This window comes from Apteryx rowi, unplaced genomic scaffold (assembly GCF_003343035.1).
Source record: "Apteryx rowi isolate R43461 unplaced genomic scaffold, aptRow1 scaffold_372, whole genome shotgun sequence".
NCBI lineage: Eukaryota > Metazoa > Chordata > Aves > Apterygiformes > Apterygidae > Apteryx > Apteryx rowi.
The window spans coordinates 737701-764851 of NW_020450219.1; the positions used below are offsets into that span (position 1 = coordinate 737701).

General features: G+C 37.4%; 2 protein-coding genes across 10 annotated transcripts in view; one reads left to right on the top strand and one right to left on the bottom strand.

Moving 5' to 3' along the window:
• Positions 1-14523, top strand: part of INTS6 (integrator complex subunit 6) — a 48305-nt gene extending 33782 nt beyond the window's left edge. For 2 of the 9 annotated variants that reach the window (XM_026073674.1, XM_026073679.1), the window contains exons 7-16: positions 10-142; positions 665-759; positions 1193-1303; positions 2983-3198; positions 3307-3433; positions 4755-4897; positions 5586-5820; positions 6604-6975; positions 7473-7566; positions 14075-14523. In XM_026073674.1, the coding sequence (XP_025929459.1) occupies positions 10-142; positions 665-759; positions 1193-1303; positions 2983-3198; positions 3307-3433; positions 4755-4897; positions 5586-5820; positions 6604-6975; positions 7473-7566; positions 14075-14168 (1620 nt within the window). In that variant the 3' untranslated portion in view covers positions 14169-14523. The other 7 variants (XR_003254827.1, XR_003254829.1, XR_003254828.1 and 4 more) reach the window with 7 other exon arrangements.
• Positions 14524-16059: 1536 nt separating this feature from the next.
• SERPINE3 (serpin family E member 3) overlaps positions 16060-27151 on the bottom strand; it is a 27059-nt gene continuing 15967 nt past the window's right edge. The window contains exons 6-10 of the mRNA XM_026073671.1: positions 25807-26005; positions 24655-24755; positions 21250-21336; positions 18568-18651; positions 16060-16100 (exon numbers count right to left, since the gene is read on the bottom strand). Coding sequence (XP_025929456.1) covers positions 16060-16100; positions 18568-18651; positions 21250-21336; positions 24655-24755; positions 25807-26005 — 512 coding nt within the window. The remainder of the gene's footprint in view (positions 16101-18567; positions 18652-21249; positions 21337-24654; positions 24756-25806; positions 26006-27151) is intronic.

Below are 27151 nucleotides of genomic sequence, written 5' to 3' on the forward strand. Positions count from 1 at the left end.
CTGTTGCAGGTATATGTGAGCAATAGTGCAAAATACAGTGAACTTGGCCATCCTTTTGGTTACTTGAAAGCTAGTACAGCGCTGAATTGTGTGAACTTATTTGTGATGCCTTACAATTATCCAGTCCTCCTTCCGCTGCTAGGTAAATACCACTTTCTAAAAATTTTACTAAGTGGTAGGCAGTTGAAAAATCAATCTGATCTAAATAGATTACTATGAAATTAGTGCTGTTGGTGTTAATCACATACCTGTAGAACRCTAGAATGTTGAGAATGTATTTATCATATCAGTATTCCTGTTTCATTTGTCACCAATTGACTGGCCTTTTTGAATCTGACCCAACCTGTAAGAATGATCTGCTTAATCATCATTCTTTCAGATATATTGTGGTCCCACTTCTTTTGCTATTTCATGAGCCATTTTTTCTGATCTGTTGTCTCAGATTATCAATTCAATTTTGTAAATAATTTATTCAGTTCCACCATTCGGGTGCAGCATTAATCTCGTGTGTATTTATGATTATTTGTATGTGTGTTAAACTGTATAATTTAAGCCCTGATGAATTATCATTTTCTTGGAAGATTCCCCTGTTGGGGGGGGGGGGAAGGATACACTTGTCTGGAGCTATAGCTTTCATTTTCTCTCTTTTTTTTATAACTGTCAGATGACTTGTTTAAAGTACACAAGGCAAAGCCAACGTTAAAATGGCGGCAGTCATTTGAAAGCTATTTGAAGACAATGCCTCCTTATTATCTTGGGGTAAGATGACTTACTGTGTTTAAATTCTTTTTTATTATGTAACTATAATTATCTTTCCACTATAGATATATTCTTCCCTATTTCAAGTGGAATGTGTGTTAATCTAGGAGTGAACTGCTAAACTTTCATATGTAATGATACTTCTTGTTTATACTGGGATCCTGTGGAAAGCTTGAGACCTGAATGTTATGAAAATTTAATCAGCTGTAAATAGTATATAAATGGTATCTCTGTTACTAGTTATCTCAGTATGAATAAAATAATGCTTAAAAACAACAAAAACAAGAACTTAGCCCCAAAGCCTTTTTTCTTCTTCTTTCCTATATTTAAGGACTTCAGATTCTGTTTGAAACAGATACCTTAGTTAAAGTATGTATATAATACTTGTAAAGTTAAATATGACTATGACTATACAATATATTCCATGTTTCAGCCTTTGAAGAAAGCTGTGAGAATGATGGGAGCACCAAACCTTATAGCTGACAATGTGGAATATGGACTTAGTTACAGTGTCATTTCWTATCTCAAAAAGTTGAGTCAGCAGGTAATGTTGAAGCAAAAGAGCAGTAAAAATTTATTCTAATATCAGGATAATCTTAAAATACCCAAGCCCAATGGTTTTGAAGGAAAATGAGCAGAAAGATCAAGTTAGTACATTCCTATAAGTGATTAGCAAGAAAGCATTTTTGTTTTCTGAACTGAAGAAAAACTTGGCATTTAAATATAGACTTTTGTAGCCTGGTCTATAAAGATATGTATGGAGGTACAAATTAAGATTTCTTGTATTTAAGGGGCGTTTTTACATGTATGGTCAGTAACATACTTTTGTCCAAAAGAAAACATGTTGTCTTATTGTAGATCCTAAAGATGTTGTAGCATTTCTCAGAAGAGAGGGATTTGTACTTTTGTGCATCTGAACCAGAAAGTGTTCTTTCTTTGGCTTGTGAAATTAAATGGAAAGTGTTTGGTAAATATAAAGCAAATTTACATAAATCAGAGTCTTAAATGAAGATACAGACATAGAAATAGCAAGTAACTTTTTGAAAGTTATGCAAATTGTTGACCATGTTCAGAATAATGCCCGTATCTCTGACTAGTCTCCTGCACCAGCTAAGACATTTCTGCCCTGCTACCTCCACTCTAGTTTTATTTTGTTGAACTGTGCATGTTAAGCTTGTTCAAGATATTAAAAGAATGCAGTAGGCTTGAAACTTCAGGAGATAGCAAAGCAAATACTTATATCTTAGCTAACAAGTTCTTATGGACTAGCTTTTTCTTAAAACTTTAATATAAATTGTTATTTGAGGGAAGGAACAAACCTTTTAAAGTCTACAGTACATTATGTCAAATCATGAGGTCACATTGTTCAGTATATTGCTAAATGAACTAATCTCTCGAATTAAACTTTTTAGACTCTTAAAACATAATGACATATACTGCAACAGCATCTAAAATGGTTATACTTAAAGCTTTTCAATTTTTGGAAGACTCTACCAATTGACTCTCAGTATACTTAAAATAAGGATATATTCAAATTTTGAGTAGTCTGTGAACTTATGTGAAACTACAAAACAAACATTGGCAGGTGTGTTACCAAATTACTTTTGGCTCTTTTTTCAGCTGTATTTTGCCAAAAAGTTGGCATTATGAACATGTTTAATTTTGGTACAAATCTGACAGATAAAAAGTTGGGAGTTAGCACTGTCTTATCAGACAGAATCACGTATTATCATGTATTTCCAATTTCTTTAATCTCGTAGCTATCTGTATTGAGCTTTTAAAAAGTTGATATCATTATGTTAACTGATCACAGCTATAGTTGTGGGAGAATCAGTCCTTTGAGAATTCTCATAGTATGTAGCTGTTACCACAGAAAACAGTTTATGTGAGTACAGATAGATTTGCAGAGAATTGCTAGTCAAATTATGGCATTTTTATGAAAATAAAAGCATTGCATGCATATTGGTGCTTAGATACCATAATGGGCAGCAGAGGAGAAATATGCAGAAGACCTAGGCACAAACTGTTCACTTTATTTAAAATTGTAGTAAACATTAAGCAGTTATGTATTAAGCACTCCTTAAGCGCTCATCCAGGTTATAGTCTTCATAGTGTATTAGCACATTGTTGAATCTTCTAGGTAGGAATTTAAAATGAATAAGTCTGACTAATCCTTTTAAGAGCATATTGTCAATTTTATTTATTTATTTATTTCAAATTAAGGCCAAAATAGAGTCCGATAGAGTCATTGGCTCTGTAGGCAAAAAGGTAGCGCAAGAGACTGGAATTAAGGTCAGAAGCAGATCACACAACCTGTCTATGGCACATAGGAACGATTTTCAACATCTGCTACAGGGGATTACTGGGGAAATTCCTCATAGACCTCTAGACCTCAATATGAAGGAGTATGCTGGGTTCCAAATAGCTTTGCTGAATAAGGTAAGCACCACTGTGTGTAATGTTGTTATTTTCAATATACTTCCATTGAAATGCTAGATATTACTTAATATATGATATTAATTGAAGCTTTATTTACTGAAACCATAGGATTTGAAACCTCAGACTTTTAGAAATGCTTATGACATACCCAGAAGAAATCTTTTGGATCAGTTAACACGAATGAGATCTAATTTACTGAAGAGTACTCGCAAATTCCTCAAAGGACAAGACGAAGGTTAGATAACCATTTATTTTTTGCCTGCGGTGATGTGGATAGTACTACCGCTTGGTTGCTGCACTGAAGGAAAAGATGAAGACTTTAACAAATGGCTTAGTTCTTAAAAATTTAGTGGATGTCTGATAGTGTGGTTCAACTTCATGGTTTTTTAGATTTTTTTTCTCTACATAATTTTATTGCAAGAAAAACAGGTGAGGGTAGAGAAGATGCAGACTCACTGCTTTGTCCCTTAGTCCGTCTGAGAAGTCTTGGGCTTTTAATTAGGGTTCTTTGTTCCACTGCTTTTTCCCAACTTTCGTGATATACCTAAGCAGAAAAATCACAGGGCAGTTCTGAACATTAAGACCTCTGTCCACGTAATAAGTTTATTGGGGCAGTGGCAAAGTAACCTTGGTCTCTGTGTGCTGCCAATGTGATTATTTTGGCCTTCAGGCCAAGAGTGAATAGTTCAGTTGCCATGCTAATTTATTCCTTTCCCTTTCTGCTGTGGCTCTGGCACTACATTATGGCATCTAACAAGTAGAAGATGATGAAGTAAGTGAAGAAAATGGGGAAGGGCAATACAGGAGAAAGTGTATTTTTACATTATTGATTGATCACAGATGTTAATCTGACTTAAGTAGTGGCAGAACTATTGTCATTTGAAATGTACAGAAGTGGATATTTGGGGAGGGGGTTATATTACACCAAAAAATATATATTTTTTCTTATACTCAGCGTATGTTCAGCTTGATCAAAGCACCGGCGACTTTAACATCTTAAGTCCATAAAATGTTCAGTATCAGGTCCTATGGATTTTAAGAATTTGTCAATTCTAGCAGTCCAAAATCACTATTGCTTTAGGAAAGTGCTAATCTTTTAAATACTAGAAGTTTTGGGTAGCTAAGAGTAGGTAGCCTTGTATCGAAGCTGCATGCAACACGGATTTACTACTTTGCATTAATGTTGCAGCTTTTGCATTTAGTAAAGGTTTTAGATATAATTCATTCCCTGTCTCAGGTTTTTTTTACCCATATGTCCTGTAGAAAAGCTGTGGGACATATTGGAAAACTAAAATCCATGCATAAAAGAACTATTGCGTATTTCCATGTCAGGATGATAAATACACAAGATGTACTGATTCATTTAAGCAAGTTTTCTGTACTACAGATGTATTATAAATACCAGTTAGTCAAGAAAAAGTGGGTTTTGCACATCTGTTTTATTAATGCATTTGATGAAAGTCAAGACTGAAAACTGGAGCTGTGAGGTGGATGTAAACTAAATTCCCATAAGCTGAGCAGTATCATAAATTAATAAACCCTTTTTGTTATGATAGATCAAGTTCACAGTGTACCTATAGCACAAATGGGAAACTACCAGGAATATCTAAAACAAATACCATCTCCCCTCCGAGAACTTGATCCTGATCAACCCCGAAGGCTCCATACATTTGGCAATCCATTCAAATTGGACAAAAAGGTGACTTTTCTATAAAGTTTTTTTTTTTAAATGCTGTTGTGTGTTTTTGCTGAGAATTAGGCCATGCAAAGGACAATATGTAGGAGAAACATTTCCAAGTATTTGGAAAGTTACTGTTCACAAGAAAATTCCTCAGATGTTTTTAAATCAGTATTATCACAGGGAGGCAGGCTTTATTGGAAACCTCTCTGAATTATGCCTCTCTGAATTGTTTTATAAATGAAATACATTTGTCACTTGGTAGAGTTAATATCTAATAATTTTCTCTTTACCAAACTTTCCTTGTAAAAAGCTTGTCTTAACTTTGAGTGTATGATGTAACTAATATATGGACTCCCCCTTTCTTCCAAATCTTTGTCTTGAACTTGACTGAATTATCAATATCATTTAAAGCTGTTGTTTAAAATGTTTGAGTCATGCTGCAATTTATTTAAAAGGAAGTTTGACAGTCACACTCAGCTGTCTTACTTGAAAGACTGTTGGAGAATGGCCTTAAGCGCATTACTTCAGGAAGGATTAGATAGTTTTCCAATGTTACTTTGAAATTTGAGAGGTCAGTACATGATGGTGTGCTGTACCTAATTGCCTTATATATGGTAAACATCATAACCTCAAAACATTGACTGTATTTTATATGGCATGTTTTTGGTATAAAACTCAAGTATTGTCCCCATGAAATTTGTTACAGGGAATGATGATAGATGAAGCAGATGAATTTGTATCAGGACCTCAAAATAAACATAAAAGACCTGGAGAACCAAATATGCAAGGGATTCCGAAAAGACGTCGGTGTATGTCCCCGCTGCTCAGAGGCCGACCACAAACTCCTCCAGTTGTGAATAATCATATTGGAGGAAAAGGGCCACCCACACCAATCACACAAGCACAGCCAGACCTTGTTAAACCTATTCCAATTCACAAAAGTAAGTGAATCTTCTTTAGAGACATCAGTTTTTATTTTGTACAAACAAAAAATGTTTATGTACAAATACTTGTGAAGAAACCTAGGCATAGGCTAACTTCCCAAATATGGCAATTTTATCCCTTCCTTCTGAAAATGAGTATTTAATTGTGCATCTTGGGCAAACTGCAGGATAGTCAAAGTGACTGATATATACGTAGCCTTTCAAACAGAAATCTCTCTCGTGTGAGAGGATATCAATTGTTCATCAAGGATAAACCATTATTTCCTGTATTAAATGAGGAGACAGTGTAAACAGTCAACTAGTGTTCTTCCTTTGCATGTGAATCCAGATACTCAAGAAGTAACRTAACACAAATTTAATTTGAATTTCACTGTACTGCAGTGAATTAAATTCCATTTTTTGTGGAGTTGTGGGTGTGGGGTAACAGTCTTTTTGGCTGTTTGGTACTAAAATGTACTTTTGTTAGTCCACTTTAATGGGGAAAGACAAATGTCATAAAAACATTTTACAGGTGTTTTCTTTTGTTCATAGTCTGTGTAGCCATTTCCCTTTTCATATAAAGAGCGTACTTGTGATTTTTTAAAGCCATTAATTACCAGCAGATGTATCAGTAAGATCTGTGTTACAGCCCACAAACATGCGTTCCTTCGCCTGGCATGTATAGTAGACTATCCAAGCTGGATCATAGTTTTGCAAGAATTTAATCAATACTGAACTGGCTTAATGACCTCTATCAGCTGTCAAAATGTGAAACTTGCATGTGTAATCTTTGTTTTTCAGCATCAGAAACTAATAATGAGATTGCAATGGATGATGTGATTGAGAATCATGTTACAGACCCACTTTCATCAGATGTTTTCCCAAATACTGTGGATTCAGAGTTTTCAATGTCCTCTTCTCCATTCAATTCATTGGATCAACCAGCAGCTCATATGGAGGATGTAGGTCACGAACATTTAGGGAATAACTTGAATGTTGATGGGTTTTTGGAAAATCATGAGGAATCAGGTAGTAAAGAACAAAGTACCGAAGAGAACTTGCAGATGTCTTCACTCAGCAAAGGGAAAAAAGCAGTGCATTGCAGAAGTTCCAGAGAGATTAATGTAGAGCTAAAAGCACAAATTATGAAAGAGATCCGAAAACCAGGAAGGAGTAAGTATACCAAATCACTTTTTTCAGATGACTGGCATGGGAGCTAGGCAAAGAATTCAGAATAGGTTGCTATTTTAGAAAAATACTAAACGATGAGACTGAAGTAAAATAAATAAATCTAAAGCTGAAAAGCGATGTTATAAAACCTCTTTTAAAAACTTCTTGGATGAGCAATTATAACATTACTGCCTCTATCAATGTTGATGAAAGTCATGTTTTTATATTGTGGGTATTAGAATTAATAGATTAGGTGTTCCAGTAATATCCTAAACTCCAGTATCGTGGTTTTGGGTTTTTTTTTTTGTTATTGTTGTTTTTAACATTAATATTGATAAAACATTATGTGGTTGTTACAGGCCTGGTTGATAAGTGATATGTCAAAAGCTTACGAAAGCTCAATGAAAGCTGTTGTATTTCACTCGGATAAAAAAGTGTTACAACAGGTATCTGCATAGGCACCTCTTAAATAACCGTGTTTTTGCTCTTATCTGTTTAAGAGTATGAAAGAATTTTCTTTTTACTGAAGCACGTGCAAGGAAGTTTACAAACCCGACTGATATTTTTACAAAATGTTATTAAAGAAGCTACAAGGTGAGTGGCTGAATTGTGTTGATCTTAAAAAAACGGCACCATGTACTTCTATACGTAACTGCTAGACAGCCATGCAACTCTTTGTTTGAATTTTCTCACACTATGCTTTGCATTGCAAATAAATAATTTGCTAGAAAAAAAAGAGAAGTACGTAAACTTCCTGATGTATATTGTTTGCACAAGCTCACCCTTTTGCCTCTTGTTTTGAATATATTGTCTTTAAAATGTTAGCAGCTGTGACTGCCAAATCAACATAAATGTAGGTAGACAGTGGTATATAAAGAGAAGGTCAACTCATTAGAAAGTCACTCAACTTCTGAAATTCAAATCTGAGTGTACTGCTAATTTGAAAAACTAAAGACACTGGATGTTACTAAGAATTAGGTCTTCAGAAACTGTTGAAATTCATTATTTTGTATCAACTCAAAATCTCATCCTAAATAGTTTTGAGATCCAGCTATGCTTCATGAGGACATGTCTCTGCTTTTCAGATTTATTTCCTTCAGAAATATTGTAGTCCTATTTCCATAGCCTCAGGCAGGAGGTGGTTTAGATCGCTGAAGAAGAGAGGCTTGCTGGGGATTTAAAAGTAGTGGTGTTAATCTAGATAGAAACTTGTCCTTACAGCATCCTTGTAGACTGACCATACTTGCTTAATCTACTGCATGTTCACTCAGAAGAAAGGAAGGAAAAACATGTCATTATGCTTGGAACCAAGAGTGTTTAAGGTACAATGAAAAATTAATAATTTTAACGTCTTGACAGTAAGTATAACTTTAACTATGGTCGAGGGTTGTTTCAGTGAATAGTTGATTTTTTGCTCCCATCCATTTTTTGTAGTAGTTAACTTCTTTTTTCTATGGTATTATTAATCAAATTGAAAGATCAAATAAAAATCAAAATAACTTTTGGACAAAATCATGCTGAGAGTTTGTAAGGTATATTGAACATGGGATGTTCGTACAGCTCCTCTAGCCTTCATGTTCCACTGTGCTGGCAGTAGTACATATATGTGGATCATGCTCTTCCTGTAGCTACAGTTTCTTACTGTGCTTTTCCTTGATCTGTCTTTATTGTCATGTCACTGTCAGAGCTGTGCTGTAACCTGTAGAATATACATGCTTCCTCACCATCTCAGTGCACCAAAACCACACTTAATTATGTTGCTCTTGGAGTTTGTGGCAGCTCTTAGTGGGGTTGGGAATATTGTGCCTCTAAAATCAGGCTGTTTAGATCTTTTGTAATTCTCATTTCTGTTGCACAGCCTCTCTGTTCATTCACTCAAGCTGATGACTCTTCCCCTACAAAACTTGGCAGCAGTTGAGTGTTGCTATTGGATGCATCAGAATTAAATCCTGCCTCAAGCACCAGCCAACAGTTTTCTGCATCTATTGGTAGAAAAAGTTGGCAATTCTGTTTCTCGTGACTGTTGTTTAACTTCAATTTTTATTGGTTTGCATGCAGGAACRTCTTAATCTCTTTCTTCCTCCTCTGCTCTCCTGAATAAGATTTTTGTAGTGCGATCATTTTATCCACCTGGATAATATTGCCTACAATCCTCATGTGCTTTTCTGCTTCTGTCCTTGCCCAGGCAAACTATGAGATTTAACTGAAGTCTTGGCAGAAAGCATCCACGGGCTCTTCAGAGGTCAAGATAGTTTTTTTATGTTAACTGGTAGCTGACCCTTACAGTGCCATGGAATGTGATCCAAATTGGGGGTGCTTGGCCTCTTCACTGCTCCAGGGAGCTGTGACTGCCAATATAGACTTAAAGCTCTTGAGCGTTTCAGCAGGAAAGCCTGTGTATAAAAACACTCTTCACTCAATTCTGGAGGTTAATTCTCAAAAGAGTTGTGGAGGGAGAGGAAGATTTCTGAAAGAATCCGAAATGTTCAGCTTTCTCTAGGAACTGACTGCCCTATAGCTCCCCTTTCTTCTGCTATACAGTGAAAGACTCTTAGGGTTACATCTTTTAAAAGAGACTGCAGAGACTTGTGGCAAAAGAAAGGAATCACCTTTGAAAGGCAGAAACCAGGATGGGATAAATAATGAAATTTGTTTACAATTGATGCTGAAAATATTAAGAATGAGGAGATACCATGTCACAATTTCAAATCCTCAGCTATTTCTATTCTGACAAAGATTTTTCTTACGCTTAGTGATACAGCCTAAGTGAGTCTTATTAGCGATTATAATGAGTCCTTGTTGCACACAGAAGCCATGAATTCCCAGTAGATGGCTATAAGTTTGGATACACAAGATGAAGAGTTATTTAAGAAAGGGTGAAAAGGAATTACACTATGCAGTGGAGAGGTCTTCAGTTTTTCTGTCATCAGTGTAGTAATCCATTCGTGGCCCTAGCCCTAAGAATAAGTGTTTTTATACTCTGTAAAATAGTCTAGAGCAAAAGCTAACAAGAAAAAACTGATCAAAATTCTCAGGATGAGAAATTCAATTCCCTTTTATCTAAAAGGGAATTTTATCCATTTTATCTAAAAGTTATCAAACTAAGAGCTTTAAGCTATTAATATACATAGCAAAGCCTAAACTGTATACCTAGACAACATCCTAGGCAGTGTCTATTTGTGATAAAAGTACTGGAAAAAAATACTGCAGACAATTTCAAAATAAAAATGTTGTGCTCAATACCTAGAAGTTTTACAAAAAGGAGTAGTAGTTTTCCTAGTGGAGTGAACAGTTCAATTACTAGGAGTCAGTGCTTAATTCTGTTAATTACCTATTAATGCTAATTAATTAGTTGCTAGAGTAAATTGTCTCTACAGGCTAGGAGTCTTACTACTACATATTTGGTTTCTTAAGCTTCTCAAACTGTAGCTACAAAAATTTCAGAGGTGAATCCATTACCTGGTACTGTGTTAACTTTAACATAATTTACAGATTGATTCTGAATATTTCTGTGGGAAATAGGTACAAAATTGTTGAATAGATTCAAATTTGTTAAAAGTGAGACCAGTATTCACTAAGTTTCTTGCATGCATCAGATAAGTTTTGTAGTGCTGGGAAAATTTGCAAGACAGAGTCTCAGTGCATGTCCTTTTAGTTTGCTTTGATACTTCTATTTTTGTTTGAACATATGACCAGAGTCCATCAAGTTCAGCAAGCTTTCTTTACCAATGCCAGTTTCTTTAAAAAGAACATAAGTAGCTGTGTTGCTCATTGAGGTGGTGAGATAGTATCTGCCTCCAAGCAGCTGATATAAAACTGGAGATTAAGTGGCTCTATAACTACAAAATCTAACTGAATTGCAGGTAAACCTTCTTTGTGATAGAAATTAAGAGTAACTGCTACATTTCAGTAATCTTAAGTGAAAGAGGATTGTGAGAATTAGTCTTCCTTCTAGTTCTTTGCTAGTCCAGATGAGACTTGCTAGCTAAGGAATTGTTACTGATAGCCTGTGACAAAGGCTTCGTTTCCTGAAGCTAAATGAAGACCTCACTTGAAAAACAATGTTCAGTTACCTATCTTGGGTGACATTTGGCTTCTGATGTTTTGATATTGAGAAGAATGTTGATGAGGAGACATGATTTACTGATCTGGTCGTCCTTGTTTTCTGTTACAAAAAAAAAATTTGCTTGTGGAAAATATTATAAGAAGCAAGGTCTCAAAGTTCTGTGTATCGCCTAGTACAGTGGTCCCTGATCTTTATATACTACTGTCATCTTTCAARTCTTGTTTATTATGACTGTATTATTTTTTCTAGAATGGTTGAATGGATGTGAGCTAACATCAACAATAGATATGAACTATAATGTTGTTTAATAAAATAAACATTTGGTGTTACTGTAGATTTTCCCCCAAATCCTAGGAGTAATTAGAATAACAGGTCACACACTCTGGGCTGCCCTATTCACGGTCATCTTCAAAAGTCAAGCTGGGAGATGAAAGAATGAGATTCCTAGTCGGGAGAAAAATGGTTCCTGTGGCTTTGAGGTCGAGAACATAAACAGAACTTTTAACAGAAAGAAAAATTGTTTCTGTGTCATAATGTTCTGCTAAATGATGCTTCTTTGAAAGATAATGGCAATAAATGACCATTCCTAAATATTGAAAGATACTTTCCAAGAATACTGAGCATGCCTGTACCTTGTTGGTCTCATCTGGAGCACTGTGTCTGGTTCTGGACTCCCCAGTATGAGGAGGACATGGACACACTGGAATGAGTCCAGTGAAGGCCTTGAAGATGATTAAGGGATTGGAGCATCTGGCTTACAAGGAGAAGCTAAGAGAGCTGGGACTGTTCAGACTGGAGAAGAGAAGGCTCCAGGGGGATCTTACCAACATGTACAAATACCTGATGGGGGAGGGACTAAAGCAGATGRAGCCAGACTCTTCTCTTCTCTTAGTGATATCCAGTGACAGGGTGAGAGGCAGTGGGCACAAATTGAAATATATGAAATTCTGTTTGAACATAAGACAAAACTTGCTTGCTGTGAAGGGAGGTTGTGGAGTCTCCATCCTTGGAGCTACTCAGAACCCAACTGGGCATCACCCTGAGCAACTTCCTTAATTGACCCCGCTTTGAGCAGGAGGTTGGGCTAAGTGACCTCCAGAGGTCCCTTCCAACCTCAACTATTTTGTGTTTCTGTGATTTCCCTCCCCCGAGAGTTAGATATTAGATCTCAAAGTGAAGATACTAAAATTCACATAGATTAGTATGTTCACATGTAGAAAAATTGCAGAAATTTCCTAGGACATCTGTACAGAAAAGTGATTTTCATTGGAAAATGCATGCAGTAAGTGATCTGTGCTCTGGGAAGGCCATCTTTGTAAGTGTGCTGCTGGGCTGCTTGTTACATAGTTGCTTTTATTGTAAAAGGACACTAGGTATAAATTTTTGAAACTGTGCTTACTCTTCACAGTATTTGCATGATTCATGCAGTCTCTGTTAGTAACAACTAAGGGGAGAAACTATGCAACAGAATGAGAAATACTTAATTGGTAACATTTTTTGTTTCTTTCAGCCTATTCTGGAATATGATTTAAGGTCTTTGTCGGGGAAAGCTTACATGTGTGACTCCCAAAGATAGTTTTAGTAACCTGTTGCCTGGGAAAAATTGGTTGCTGCAGGGCTCAGCATTTGGAAGAGAATTTTCAGTGATACGTGCAGAAGGGCAGGATGATGTCCTCAATCTGTGCGCTGTAAATCTGAATCCTCGTGGCAGCAGTACCGTGAGAATAATTAGGGGTGTGTCATTCCCACCTTTCGGCAGGATTTAAGTTTCTAGGAAATGTGTCCTGTTAAGTTGTACAGCTGATTCAAAGGGGCTCGACAGTATTCTGAAAGGTAACATTGCCCAGTCACTTGCATAGGCTATGAACGTGTTAAATTTCCAGTAGAATAAATTGTAATAAAGCACTTCACTATTAAGTCATTTGGCTTTTACTAGAGGGAATGAGAAGGAATAACTATCTATTTCACAGGTTATCCTGCTTTGTGACAASCAGGAAGTAGTTATGAAAACAAGAAGGAATGGGAGGGCAGCAGCACTGGGCGTGTGGGTTTCTTTGGGATTATTGAGAAGAGGAGAACTGTGATGAGAAGGATGGATGAGAGCCCAGAGTGTGGGTATTTAATAAGATAGTAAGTGGTTGGGTATGGGAGCCTGTTTCCCCATAGTCAAGCTGGGATTTGGGGGAAATCTGCAGTCTGGGAATTAGGGCAAATGTTTATGTGAGCCAGGAGGCCTGGCTGAGACTTGAGGCTTTTGTCAGGGTTTAATAAGGTCACAAGCCTGGACTCGCTGTACAGTTCAGAATAGTACTGAATTGAGAAAGTGTGTGATCTTGTCGTTGCTTCTTGTCTTTGAGTATGCATACAGCAGCCAAAGCACCGGTCGGAAGTTGTTTCCCAGATGCAGCAATGTTGCAAGGTGAGGGAGGGTTAGCTGGAAACAGCAAGGAACTGTATGCTGCAAGGCAGGGATGTAAGCAAAGGAAACAGACTGGTCTAATGTTCAAATTTCTGTAATCAGTATGGAATAGAACTGCAGAGACTCCAGGTGTGAATTACATTTATATTTTCTTTGATTTGTCTCTCAAATTTTAAAACCTACTCTCCCTATGTAATGGCTATCCCTCCACCAGCACCAGCTTCGCCTAACTTCTGTGACTGCACCATGAAGGCATGCAAATAATCCCTAAAAGCTGTTGCCACCTTTAGGGATACAGTTCTTTCAGCATATACCTTAATTCTCTGCTTCAGAGCTTTACTTCTGAAAACCACAAACAGCTAATTCTATTTTCCCTGGCTTTCCAAGGGTTAGGTGATGTTCAGCACTGTGCTAGAAGAGACCCTAGTTTTGTATTCTCTCACTGAATGGAAAAGCAAGTTAGTAGCTTACCAGAACTTTAGGAGACAACAGTGTATATTCATTATGCACTGGATCTGGAATAATAACTGAAGTTTCCAGGGTTCAGTAAAAGCTTTTTAAGTAATGTTTCTTGTATTATAGTGTGCATTCATTATTATACTTTCTTTTAAATACAGGTTTAAAAAACGAATGCTGATAGAACAGCTTGAGAGTTTTCTGGAAGAAATCCATCGCAGATCCAATCAGGTCAACCATATCAACAGCAGCTAAGAGACTGCACATAAGAAAAAGCCACAGCAGGGCACTGCTGTCCTTACTTGCATTCATTTTTGACATGCACTCTTATCTCAAATCCCATATCTGAAAGAATGAAAAGCTGCTCTATAATATGACGAGAAAAGTATCCATCATCTTTTTTTCTTCACTTCTGTTATTTTTGTAATGTGAAAAATATCACTAAAACATTTTTATTTAACTAAATGGAGAATTTCTTGCTTGTCATTGACTTAAGTGTCACTTTCCCTCAGGTTCTATTTTCTTAATCCAACCTTCAAAACTATCACCTCTAAGGTTGAACTTTGCCAAAAAAAGTTGCTTTGTAATTTTCAAAAAAAAAAAAAAAAAAGCACATACATTAAACAAGGTAATGTTTTGTATATACAGTTATTTTGGATATATTATTGCAAGTTGTATAAATGTATTTTGAAAAATATTTAAGAAAAGCACTTTTGTTATTCCATCAATAAAAGCTCTATTTTAATCTTTGTGTAGGATTGAGTATGTTTTTTATTGAAATGGTTTGTTCTGCCTTCCCTTTCCAGAACTGTAGGGTTTTAGTGTTGGTGTTAAGGAAAGAGGGAGCAGTTTTGTGTCACTGCAAATTCTGCTCTTAATCTGAGAACTAGTGAAAAGAAGCTAATGCTGAATCGTGACTAAGATAGGATGATAATTGATAGCCTTATGTACTTTGTGCTTCGCTATTTGGTGAACAGCATGGCAAATTAATGGACTCTATGCACATCCAAAGCAATGACAAACATCAGTTTTATGAAAATACAATGTAGTAAAATGGGGCAGTAGCCTTTCAGGAATGGTGCGTGGAATTTCTTTTCTGTGTTAAAGTTTTTACCCATTTACAAGTGCAGCAACAGCCAGAAGATGCTGTCTCTGGGACACAAAATATCATTGAATCCTTTATTGGCCATGTCTTTCATCAGTGTTAGATGCTCCTAACATCTGGAAGCTTTGATTCAGTGGGAGCAGCTCCCCTCTGATGCTTTTTTTAAGATTCAGTGGTTTGCAGTCTTCACCCAGAATCGTTATGGGCAAGGGTTTCTGACACTTGTGCTGTGAGTTGCTGAATCTTGTCCTAAAACGTTSCCTCTATCCCAAATTTTATTGGGATGCTAAAAAAAACAACCCACAAAACATTTTCTAGAGGCTTTTAGCCTCATTCTCTGTTTCTCAGGAATGTCCATTCTGCATGTTTGTTAGTTTAAAAAAACATCCCTTACGTAAAATCTTTCTTGATTGTTACTGATTCAGTGGTACATCTGCTTCTTACCTGTTCTGCTGTCAGTTTTTAAACAGCCTCTCAAGTTGATCTCCTTTTCACAGCGTTCTAGGTTGCTCGCTGGCTACCTTGCTATCTCAGCTTGATAATACATAAAGCTAAGTCTGCGACGAGACTGTAGATTTCTTACGTCTTTGACTTCAGGAGGGGGGAATAAAGTTATGCTTGAAAAATAACATATATTGCAAAGCTTTTCTGTGGGACACGTTCTCACAGATGCCCTGTGTATTCAACAACAGTCAGGCTGGCTTAGCCGGTCACCTGCAGGCACAAGGAAGAAGCTCAGCAGAAGCTGTGACCCACATTCTTAAACATTTAAGTGGCAAAATCTGCTGAGGTTTTCCTTGGATGTTTATATACTTACAATCGTTAGTTGTGACTCTAATGCTTCATATACAGCTATAAAATAAATTTCCTGTAGCATATGCAAAGTAATAAGGTAATGGAGGACTTGCTCATTCTTCTTTTCTTCCAAAACTGGTGTTGTTTTAAACATTGTTTTAATAAATATACAGTGCAGACTTTAATTTCATTGAAGGAAAGCTCACCACAAGAGGAACAGAAGACAGTGTATTAGTCTGGCATTTATTATGAAGGATTTGTAATTCTTCCTATAAAGAGTACTGAACCTGTAAATGAAAACAAATTATTAAAATTATTTAAGTGTTTAGGACCAAGTTTTCCACGTGTGTAATGCAGTTTAGATACTTAAGCATGGAGCTAGCAAATTTGTGATCACTCACTGCATGGATGGAAAAATTCTGTTATGAACAGTGCAATTGTATGCTTGCCTGGGACAATTTGAACATTTCTATATTAAAAGAAAAAGTCCTTTGCCAAAAAGTTGGTCGCCCACACCAGAAACTTTCCCAAACAGGTGGCAGAAGAACCCCTTTTGAACAGAACAAAATAGGGCCTATATTCATTTCTTTGTTTTGATATTGGAGTTACAGCAGAGATTTTTACAACCCATTGAATGACACCACTGCCTCAGATTTATTGAGTTTGTGGTTATTTAAGTTGGTTTTGTTACTGTTATTAGCTTGCCTGTCCTTCAGAGGGGATGTGTTCAAAACCAAAGATCTGCAGGCAGAGGGAAAAAAAAGCAAAAAGCTTTTTCCAGTTATTTCAGACAGCTATGTTGTTCTAAGTCTTGGAAAGTGCCTAGTACATTTCTGCTATTACTAGAAAACTAATGCAGTGAAGACTTGGATTTCGTTCTATACTGAAATTCATTGTGAACTTTTGGGGGTTAACAACTTTTAAGTACCTCTAATTAGGTTAATAAAATTCATTAAAATCAGAACATGTTTACCCTTCCTGCTTTTCATACATGAAGAACTTCATTCACTAGGTCTGAATAAACATAACAACCTTGAATGTTTTCATATTTTGCATTAAAAAGCTTAAATTATAAAAATATAGTTGTACTTATTTCTTCTGAGTTGATTGCAAAGTATGTATTTTGTCTCATATAAATACTGATTTCCTTCCTATTTATCCATCATATACTGTAAGCTGAGCAAATTTATTCACCAAAATCACTTTTCCTTCTTAATCCTGAAGGGTCTGTGGCTCAGCTTCCATAGATCACGTTTCCTTTTTAATGCCTTTTTAAAAATTCTGCACTCACTAAGTAAAGATGTTTTCTGTTCACTGAATGGTAATGATTACCCAAGTTTGTTTAAAACAAAACCTCCACCACGATAGTGCTTTTTTCTTTAAAAAGACATCTCTGTATTTTGGTCAAAACAGGATATTCCTTCTAAAGCAGAATGTTACATAGGCAGCTATTCACCAACTAAGAGAACAAAATTGTGTAACTTGAAAGTAGATAAGGAAAATGGTTCCTTCGGTCTTCTTGCCAGGCCCTAAAGAGTGTTTTACTGAACCCTGTAAGTGCTTATTTGTCTCCTTAAAATCTAAACAGAAATGATGCCAGCTTTGAGAGAAACCTGGTGATTTGAGGGATTTTTAGAAAAATACATAAGGTGCAAATGTAGTGCATTTGTAAGAACAGTAGTTGTTGGAGGGGGCCTGGCATTTCAAAGGAGGGAATACCTGCTGAAAGATGCATAATGTAATTTTTGGTTATTAGTGTGAACAAGCTATATACTGCTTTCCTTTGCCAGAGATTCTGGGGTAGTTTATGTGATTACAGAGCTGAAATGAGATATTAGCATTATACTGAGGCCAGGAGCACGGTGATCCTTCAAATTTTCAGGTCTGTTCTGTGTGCTTTTGGTTTTGGGGCCAGGAGAGTTTGCTAGCAAGAAAGAGAGTATCGCTTGCAAAAGAAACACACATTTCCAGGCAATTCTTGCAAAAGTGAAGATACAAGTTAGGCTCTTTCCAAAGCTGTGGTCTCAGGTAAGGAGTTTCTTAGTTACATACAGTGCATACCCATTGCTTTTGATGGCCTGCATGTCTCATGAAGATACTAAGCAGTGAAGAGTCCTGGAACATAAAACTATTCCCTCAAAGGTGTTGGTATTTAAGATACAGGGGGAAGAGAAACTTGTTTCTATATATTCTGAGCTGCAGCTAAGGTTGTTAATCTCCAGAATTTCTGAGATATCTCCCTAAATACTGCTAAGGTAGGCATCAATACAGTGAATTTTAGACCCAGGAATCCTGGTGCCTACAATCAGAAGCCTGGTTGCTATATGCCATCTCTGTAAAAGAGTAAGTTTCATGTATAGGGGAAGATTGAGATTTTAACTTCTTCAGATGTTAATCCAGGTGATACCAGTTTGTGTACCAAATTGCCTGTGGAGGCCTGTCTCAAATCTTAGGGCATTTAAGGTTTATCAGTAAGATATTTATGGTGCCTACAATTATGATGGAAATCTTTTTAAGCACATACTACATATACATAGAAAACTGCTAATTTAACTTCCCTGAATTAAGAGTTTATCATGCCTTCTTTTTTAAAAAATTAAACTTTATTACATGAATTATGCTCTAAAAACAAAGCCCCCAGATGATGCTGACATTTCCTGGACTAAAAAATGGCACGTTATTTAGGAAGAACTTTTTACTGATTTCGGTGCTACTTGTGAATGATTCTGCTACCGAATTCAGAAGTATGCTTACCTGTATTAGCTTGTCTCAGGAAAAAAGTAAAAGGTCTGTCTGCTTTGAAAATAGGTGTTCGCGATCTTTTCAGTAATACCATTGCTGCAATGCAATGAAGAAAACATTAGTAAAATGTATCCATTTTCATTCCATTTTCTGTACCATGCTCTCAGGCTCCCATGTTTTGTACCTTGAGTTTTGAGTTACTACTGTATGTTAAGAATAAAAAAAAGGGATTTTATCCAACAGTGAAGTCACACTAGGTGTCTTCAGCAGGTCAAGTGTTAGGAGACTACATGTAGACAATACACCCATACTTAGCTGCTGAAGTGATTCTATCTGTCTTTGGATTTCAAAGGTAATACAGTGTCATCATTGTTTTTACGAATGAAAACTACCGAAGTATTACCATACTATTACCTGACTGATCAGCCAATTCCTAGCTGTGCTGTTCTGGTGAAAAAATAAATAAGGCACAAATGTAGTCCCCTTTTGTAAATGGGAAACAAACAGCCAAGAAAACCTAAATCATCCTGGAATTTTTCTGTCAGAGCTCTCAACAAAACCTAAGTATCCTCAATCTCGAACTGCTTTATGGTTATCCTTCCCCTCTCTGGTTATGGATTAATTACTGTATCAAAACTATGTTCCTTCAGAGTTATGATGGCCCAAAAAGCAATTATTGAAATGAAAGCCTTGTTTAAATAAAATTTCACAAATGGGACAATTATTCCACTTAACTTCCTTGTAGCTATGAAGTATTAATAATATATTCTCCAAAAAGCCAAAAAGATTTGGATTATTTTAATGAGCAGTTAGAGCAATGGAATTCCATTGAAAATTCTGGTAAGGCTCAATAAAACTAGTCCGAGTGGCACCGTTTCAGTGCTCCAGAAAGAAGTGCCTGCTTTAGCATTTTCTCCGCACCAAGCTAGTGTGTGACTAGATGCATAGCTTTTACAGTAAAAAATAAATATAGTTATACCTTGTTAAACCAGCTTCTTAGCTTGGTCTGACTGGAATTAATGGAAGTTCTGGCATTGGCTTCAGTGGGATAGAGATCTGATGTTGTCTACTGATTGCTGTTAGCCTTAGCCAGAGTATGTAATCAAAGCCACCTAAAAGCTTTTCTTTTGTATGGGAATTATCAGAAATATTACTAAAAATACTAATGCTCAATAAAAATGAGAATTAACATAAAAAGTTTATAGCTTTACAGCAAAGTTAACTTAATTATGTCAAGTATTCACTCTATGTGTGGGGGTGTGTGCATATATGTGTGTGTATTTATATATATATTTGTATGTAGCATGTGTCTTATCCAAAGATGTCACTACTGGAACATTACACCAGATCAAGTGTGCTCAAGTCCTTTTTGGCATTGTGGATTGTCTACAGCGAGCTGTGTGTGCAGTCCCTGCCTTTTAATGCAAGCCCTGGACATGCATCCTTTGACCCAACCATGGGGCAGATGCACTTCACAGAGCAGCCCAGCGTCCGCAGCAGCACAGTGCAATGCAGTGGGGCTCTCTCCCCACACACATGCCCTTGGATTTCTTTATGAAGGAAAAGAGGGCAAGCGAGGGAAATGAGAGAGACCCGGACCTTGCCGTGATTTGCCGTCAAGGAGCAGCATTTGCAACATGTGCGTGGAGCACGTCTGCCTTGTGCCTGAGGCACAGCCTGGGCAAGCAGAAAGGCAAAAGGTGCTCGATGATCACATTTCTGCCATCCTGATCTTTAAGCAGCTTGAGAGCACGCTCAGCCTCTGAGGCGAAGCAAGCAGCAAGGCACCTATTTAATCAGCGCGGGGGTCTAGGCCTGCAGTCGCCCTTCCTGGCAGCTGTTCCCGCACGGGGCTGCAGCGTCTCCGTAGCGTCCCAGACTCCCAAAAGGGAAACACAAGTGCAAGGGCCTTTGGTAAAGCTCATGTGATAAAAAACTGGCTAACCAGCTCAACAATTTTAGGTCCTCTGTTCTAAAGCTTTCACTTTAGGTAAGTTGTAATGGAGGATTTTTGTTGACATGTCATTCAACTAGAGAAAGAAGGTTATTTGTTGAAACTACAGTCAATACCTGGGATTTTACTCAGAATTTTTCCTCCCCCTCTAGTTTCTCATGTGGAAATGCATCTGTTACCAGAAATTACTGTACAGAAACATCACTGTTCAAAGTATTTAAAAAACATAAACCTGTAGCACCTCCATGAAGACAGAACTTTTACATCCTGAATGTCAATACTACCAAAGATTCATCCTCAAAAAACCCCCAACTCCTTAGTGGTTAAGGAGCTGTGGATAAAATGTTAGTAGCCTTTTTTAATTGCTTGTTTCTGTGATCTGAGCAAACAGATTTGACCAACAGAAAAAGTGGTCGTTTATTTTGTTTAACTGGATTTCTCCTGGGCTGGTAAAACTGGTTTTCACTCAAGCCTTTTCATGTTGGTTTAAGATCAAACATAAAAAAGGGGAAGAGTTTTAAGAGTTCTTATGAGCAATTAACAAGGTGAAGTGGAAGCATACTAAATACAGATGTTAAAAGGTAGATGCGATATGGTAAAGAAGGCAGGTATATATTTAAATTTCAAAATAACTGGAGTGATCTACATGCTAGCATGCTTTGTTAAATAAAAGATTTTAGTACTGGTTTGGTAGTGATATGCTTCAGAAGTGAAAAGTAAAGTCTGTATATTTGATTTACCTGTAGTTCCTGATGCCTTCGTACCATCTTCTGTTACTTCAATCTTTGCTTTGTGAATAGCTTCTGAAACATAAAGACTGCCTTGCTCTGACAAAAAAAAAAAAGTGAATACTGACAATTATCTGAATTCTATTGCTAACACCTATTTTATCAAAATACTTTACCCATTTTTTGTGCAGAAGCTGAGGTTCATATAACTGTCAGATATTTCATCTGAGCAATTGATTTAATGACTGAAACAAAATTGCCCTGAAGATTAACCAGACCAAAGGATTCCAACCCCTTTGCCTTCAGCTGGAGCAATATCAACTACAGGCATCATCATCTAATGCTGTTTGACCAATAGAGGCATATTCCTGGCTCCTGCTATTTTCCATTAAAAAAAATGAAACAAAACTACGGTTACCAGTTATTAAAATTTTGCAGCCCTTCTTACAATTTCTAAAATACTATTCTCAAGGTACAACTGTTTATAAAATCCTTAATGCTTTGTAAAAGGAATACAGTTTTAGACAATGTTTAGCTTTCAAGGAATTTGTTTCAGTAACAAGAAGTACATGCTGTCCACCTTAAGACATGTGAACTGATGCTGCATACAGTATATGTCACACATATTAGCTTTTCTTCTACCACAAAGTCCTTTCCTGGGTTCCTTCAGCATTCAATGTTCAGAAAGACAGATGACACAGTATAAATCTGTCTTTCAGCTGCTTTTTTGCATCTGTCTTCCATGTCAGCAGATCCTGAGTTATAATTCTGGCTCTGTTCCTGCTTTTTCACAGGTGTGTCTGGTAGGGATGAGTGCAGACACCCTTAAGCCCTGAGCTACCTTGATGTTAAGGGTTTTTTTCATCTTGGCATAGCTGAGATAACGTGACTACCTGGCTTTTGGACCCATGTGACCTCATATGCTGGCAACTTGGAGAATAAGCTAAAAAGCTCATGTGTATCTTGAATCTATCTACCCAAACATATCCTGTGTCACAGAATGCAGCTTGCTTGATAGCCCAAGTGCCTTTGACTTCCCTGTAAAATATGGATGAGCATAGAAGTTCTTGGGAAAGTATCATTACTATGAATGCAAAGTTGGGATTTTTTTCTTCTGCTTACAGGCATTTCTACTGTTCTCTATTCATCCTTCTGCCTGGCTTTCTGATTTGGGGAGGGGGGGATGATGGATGCTGGCTATATTTGCATCGGTGTAAGCCTGGAGGAGCTGCAACATTTGCTCAGCTTTGTGTCCTCGCATTTCTGCTGAGAGAGCCAGCTGCCGCCTGGCCCATGTCCACAGATGCCTAGTGGTGGGAACTGGGTTCAGGCTGCAGAAGAGCAGCATGTAGGAACATCTTCAGATGTTAACATGTGAGGAAGGCAACACTTGCAATAGTTGCTTTAGCTGAGGGAGCCTGGCACATCTCAGATCTCTGTGTTGCTAAAGGATGCAGACAGGTACCCTGAGAGAGCAGGAAGGCATAAATTTGCCTGCCTCTCTGATTACAGACAGTTTCTTTGGGGGAACTGTGTAATGTAGTGAACTAAGTTACTTCTCCATCTCTACCTCTGTTTACCTGCTTTTTTTCATCTATTTACCCACCACATGGACAATGCTGGATCAAATGCTGAACCCTAACAGTGATCAGCAGTTTGAGAGGTCTCCCAGAGGTGCTGTGTTCAGCAGGAGTAGAAACTAATTAACCCGGGGGGACAATGAATGAATATTGGATCAAGTAACCACTGTAAGGGAAATGGCAAAAACGCTGCTGCCCAGGAAGAAGGGCTGGGACTGTGACATAAAATGGAGCTGTGAGAAAAAGAAATTTCAGGTACCAAGTGTCACAAGTCTGTTTCTCCCCAGCTAACTTCAGAGGGTAGAAAGTGGGGAAGGTCGTGAGGCTTTTCTTTTTTGTCTGAATATATGGACCAAGTCCGAATTATGTAGGTAAAAAGGAAATAAAAGAACACTATCTGTTTCTGTCTGAATATTGTTTAGCCAAAAATCAGGGATGGAAGCAAGAAAGACCAAACCGTGGGGAGAAGCAGCAATTTTTTAATTAGATAAACTGACATGTTTTGGAAAAAAGTAGAAGCTTTCAGGCATAAAGAAGTTTTTCCAGGTCTGGAATAAAGCAACAAATTTCTGTACTGAACGTGAGCTGAGAGTAAATATTCTGAAAATTACAGTTTCTGCTTCATCCTGAAGGCGAAACTGAAAACTTACCTGTTTTTTTCCAGCTGTATCTATTGGTGAAACAAAAACACAACCCTTTCTTATAAACTCTGCTTCATGTAATTCTTAGACCATGGTGGCTAAAACCCTACCACTACAGAACAGAACTGTGTCACATAAGGACAGAATTGAAAAGGAGCTCAGGATATCCTTACTCCATAACCCTGCCATGGGTTGGCCAGGATCAAATACTTCTACAAGCCTCACCCTGCATGACATAAAGCAAAATGCCACCAAGTTGCATACATAGGAAAGAAGCTGCTGAAGCTGCTTTAAGGTTGCTAAAGTACAATGAAGTTCATCTCCTCAAAGTATTCATCTTAACAAGCATCTCCTTACAGTCTGAGACGTATACTGCAATAAAACAACCCTATGTTCAATTTTAGAAGGGGTATCAAAAAAAAAGTGCCCTTCTGAGGTTTGTCCCAGGAAAGCAACTTTTTGGTAAAAGCAGGGTCCTCTGAACTGGAGAAATCTCTTGTTGTTTTGCCTCCATTAGTTCACTCACACACACAGGTATCACAGGATCTCTCTGTATCTCACCAGGCAACTACCACTTTGAGTCTCTGCTATGAGCAGGGATGTCTAGGTTGAAATAATTTACTTTGCTGGAGTAGTTGAAAATAAAAAAACAAAGAAAATAGATAATTTGGTGTCTTTTAGTATTTATTGGTATTTTAACAAAGGGAAAGTGAAATTTAACCCATTAGTTGTTGGATTAGCAAGATAAAGTATCATGAGCACTGGCCAATATTGTCTGTGATGTCAGGAGCTGGAATACAGACTTGTTGGACTGGCATCCCTAACTGTTAAATGACCACTTAAAAATAATATTAGGAATACAAATCGTACTAAGGCATCATCAAGCTCTGAATAAATAACTGCTTTCCAGGTCTATGCTATTTTGCCAGCTTTAATCTTAAAAAAAAAAAAAACAAAAAAAACCCAAGAAAACTAAAAGCAGCCCTGTCCCTGTCAGATTCTGCTTTCCCACAGAACAATAGCTTGACATACAAATATCAATAATAAAGGCAAATAGTTGAATATGAATTGTGTGTTGGAGTTTCATAGAGACAGAAGTATGATCAATTCAGGAGGCCCAGGTCTGCTGAATCACTCAAATATGATCTGAGAGTCTACAACTATTCAATGATCACTTATTCAGTAGAGTCTCTTACCTGAAATACCTCTAAAATCAGCGTTGATGGGATCAAATATGTCTGTAATTCCCAAGGCAGAAAAAGCTGTCTTTAGGTCAAAATGGCTTTGGATACTGAATCTGAAATGAACATGATAGATTTTATTTAAATGCAGGATTCATAGTTTTATAGAGCTAAAAGGTGGAAAGGACACAATTTATTTCAAGATGTCACATTTCATTCATCTATTGCTTTAGGAGCTGAATGCTTTCCATCTGATTAAAACGTACTTTCCAGAAAAGCATCTCATCTTGATCTGAGGACATTAACAGACAGAAACCTCCACCTCCATCTACCGCAATCAGGTCGCCTCTTGGTCTTCTTGACACATGAACTTTGCATTTACCTGAAAGTGCTCTTTTTAACAATCTGTTTGGCTGTAGCAAAGGGCCCTTTGAAACATTTGCAAAAGATTAGCTTGGAGAAAAAGGAATATTAATGTACAAATTGCTTTTCCGTGCTTCATTAGCATGGGGAATGTATTGTAAGAGCTGTGTACTAAAGCCCTTCCATGCTGATCCACACAATAGGTACTGCCACAGAGGCCCTCCTGTTCATGTAAGAGATGCACCTGATTCCCCCCGCTACCCAATTTCTTTTGAATAGTTGACAAAAAAGCACTGTCAGGATATGTGCATTTCCTAGCAACAGTGAACGACTAACATGCAAAATGGGCAGCTGAAACTTGTGCACTGAGAGATGGGTGTGATTGGTGGGGGCTTCTGAATTCTTTTTTTTAATGTATTTTTTAGTGTACAAGCAAGCTGTAAAAATAAGGTGTTTTTTTTTTAAGCAAAGAAGAATGGGGTGTAGGAAAGGGCCAACAACATTTCTCTCTTTTCAGATCATTAAAGGATTGTTATACACCAAACAGATTTTAAATAAGAGCTGCAGAATCAACTTGGATTCCTTTTTTTCAGACAGCACATAACATACCAGAAAGTATTAACATTCCCAGCTCACCTCTTTGTGGCTTAAGTGAGGGTTAGAGCAGCTTTTTTGATGATGTGATCAGAAGAACAAAACCAAAAGTGTCTCATTTGGTTTTGCTCATGTCATTGCTATCATACATAATTCTATCATAATTCAGCAGAAGTAGCAAAGCCCTCTTGAAGTAATAAAATCACTTACCGAGGTAGAAAAATGTCCATCTTCATTCTCTTCAAGCTGTTGGCCCAGAGGGTTATGGCTTTAGCAGAAAGGTGTGACTCAATCTGGGACAACGATGTGCTTTTGTGGCTGGGAAGCACCACGAACATGCTGATTTTGTCCCCGACGTATGGTAACTCCACCACACTGAACGGCTCCAGAGACACAGTCTGGAAGTGGCCTGGAGGTAGGCAAATATCATCCTTATTTCATCAGGCAAGTGAATAAAACCCGTTTTGGGGGAGGCAGGTGATTCAGAGCGCCAGCAGCGGGATGCAAGGGGCTCTCCTGCATGCTGGCCCCAGGGCCACCTCTGGCCACGATAAACTGAACCGCAGTGGCTCATCTAAACACACCCGATCCTTTCAAAATATATATTTATATATCTCAGCAGAAAGGTGTCCATGACCGTAATAGCAATATCTGAAATGCCGTCTCAATGGCACATGGGTACTTTGCTGCTTTCTCACATACAGGTTGCCCTCCTTGCTCAGAGTTTAGAAACATTGCTGAGGCAGTGCCAGCAGCTTCCCTGGGACTGGTCCTGCCATGCTTGTTCTCTGCATAAATTGACAATTTTCCCAGTGATTTCCATCTAGCACCTTTCACTAACAATTCACTACCGAAAGAAATTACAAAAAGAAAATGAGAAAAAGGGTACTATTTAATTAGCTGAAAACTACTTTGCCCCATGTTTCCATCTTTGCTACCCATTAAAAATCAATTTTAACCTTATTTCAAGAAACACACAGCTACATTAAACTATAAATTAGACTCATTTAAGCAGCAAATTTCTTGGTTTTGAAAATCCAGGCCTAAAACCTATCAAAATCAGATGAAGGTCATAAAAACTAGAGTCAAAAATAAAAGCTGGTGGGCTTCCAAACTTGTAAATAGTTATGGAGTAGTGGTTGCAACAACCACTTAAAAATGGTGTTTTTTTAAAAGAGATTCCTTATTTCAAAGAAGAATTAAGCAAGGCATTTCAAATGAACTCTGTTACACAGGAAAACAGATTCAATTATCACAATTCTCCTTTCCTATTTTATCTTGCGTTAATTCAATAAATGGCATTTCAAGAATGCTCAGCAATAGTTAGCAGGCAAAGAGCTAGAACAGAATCACAGAAGTTGGAAGGGACCTCTGGAGATCATCTAGTCCAAACCCCCTGCTCAAGCAGGGTCACCTAGAGCACCTTGCACAGGATCGCGTCCAGGAGGCTTTTGAATATCTCCAGAGAAGGAGACTCCACCACCTCTCTGGGCAACCTGTTCCAGTGCTCTGTCACCCTCACAGTGAAGAAGTTTTTCCTCATGTTCAGATGGAA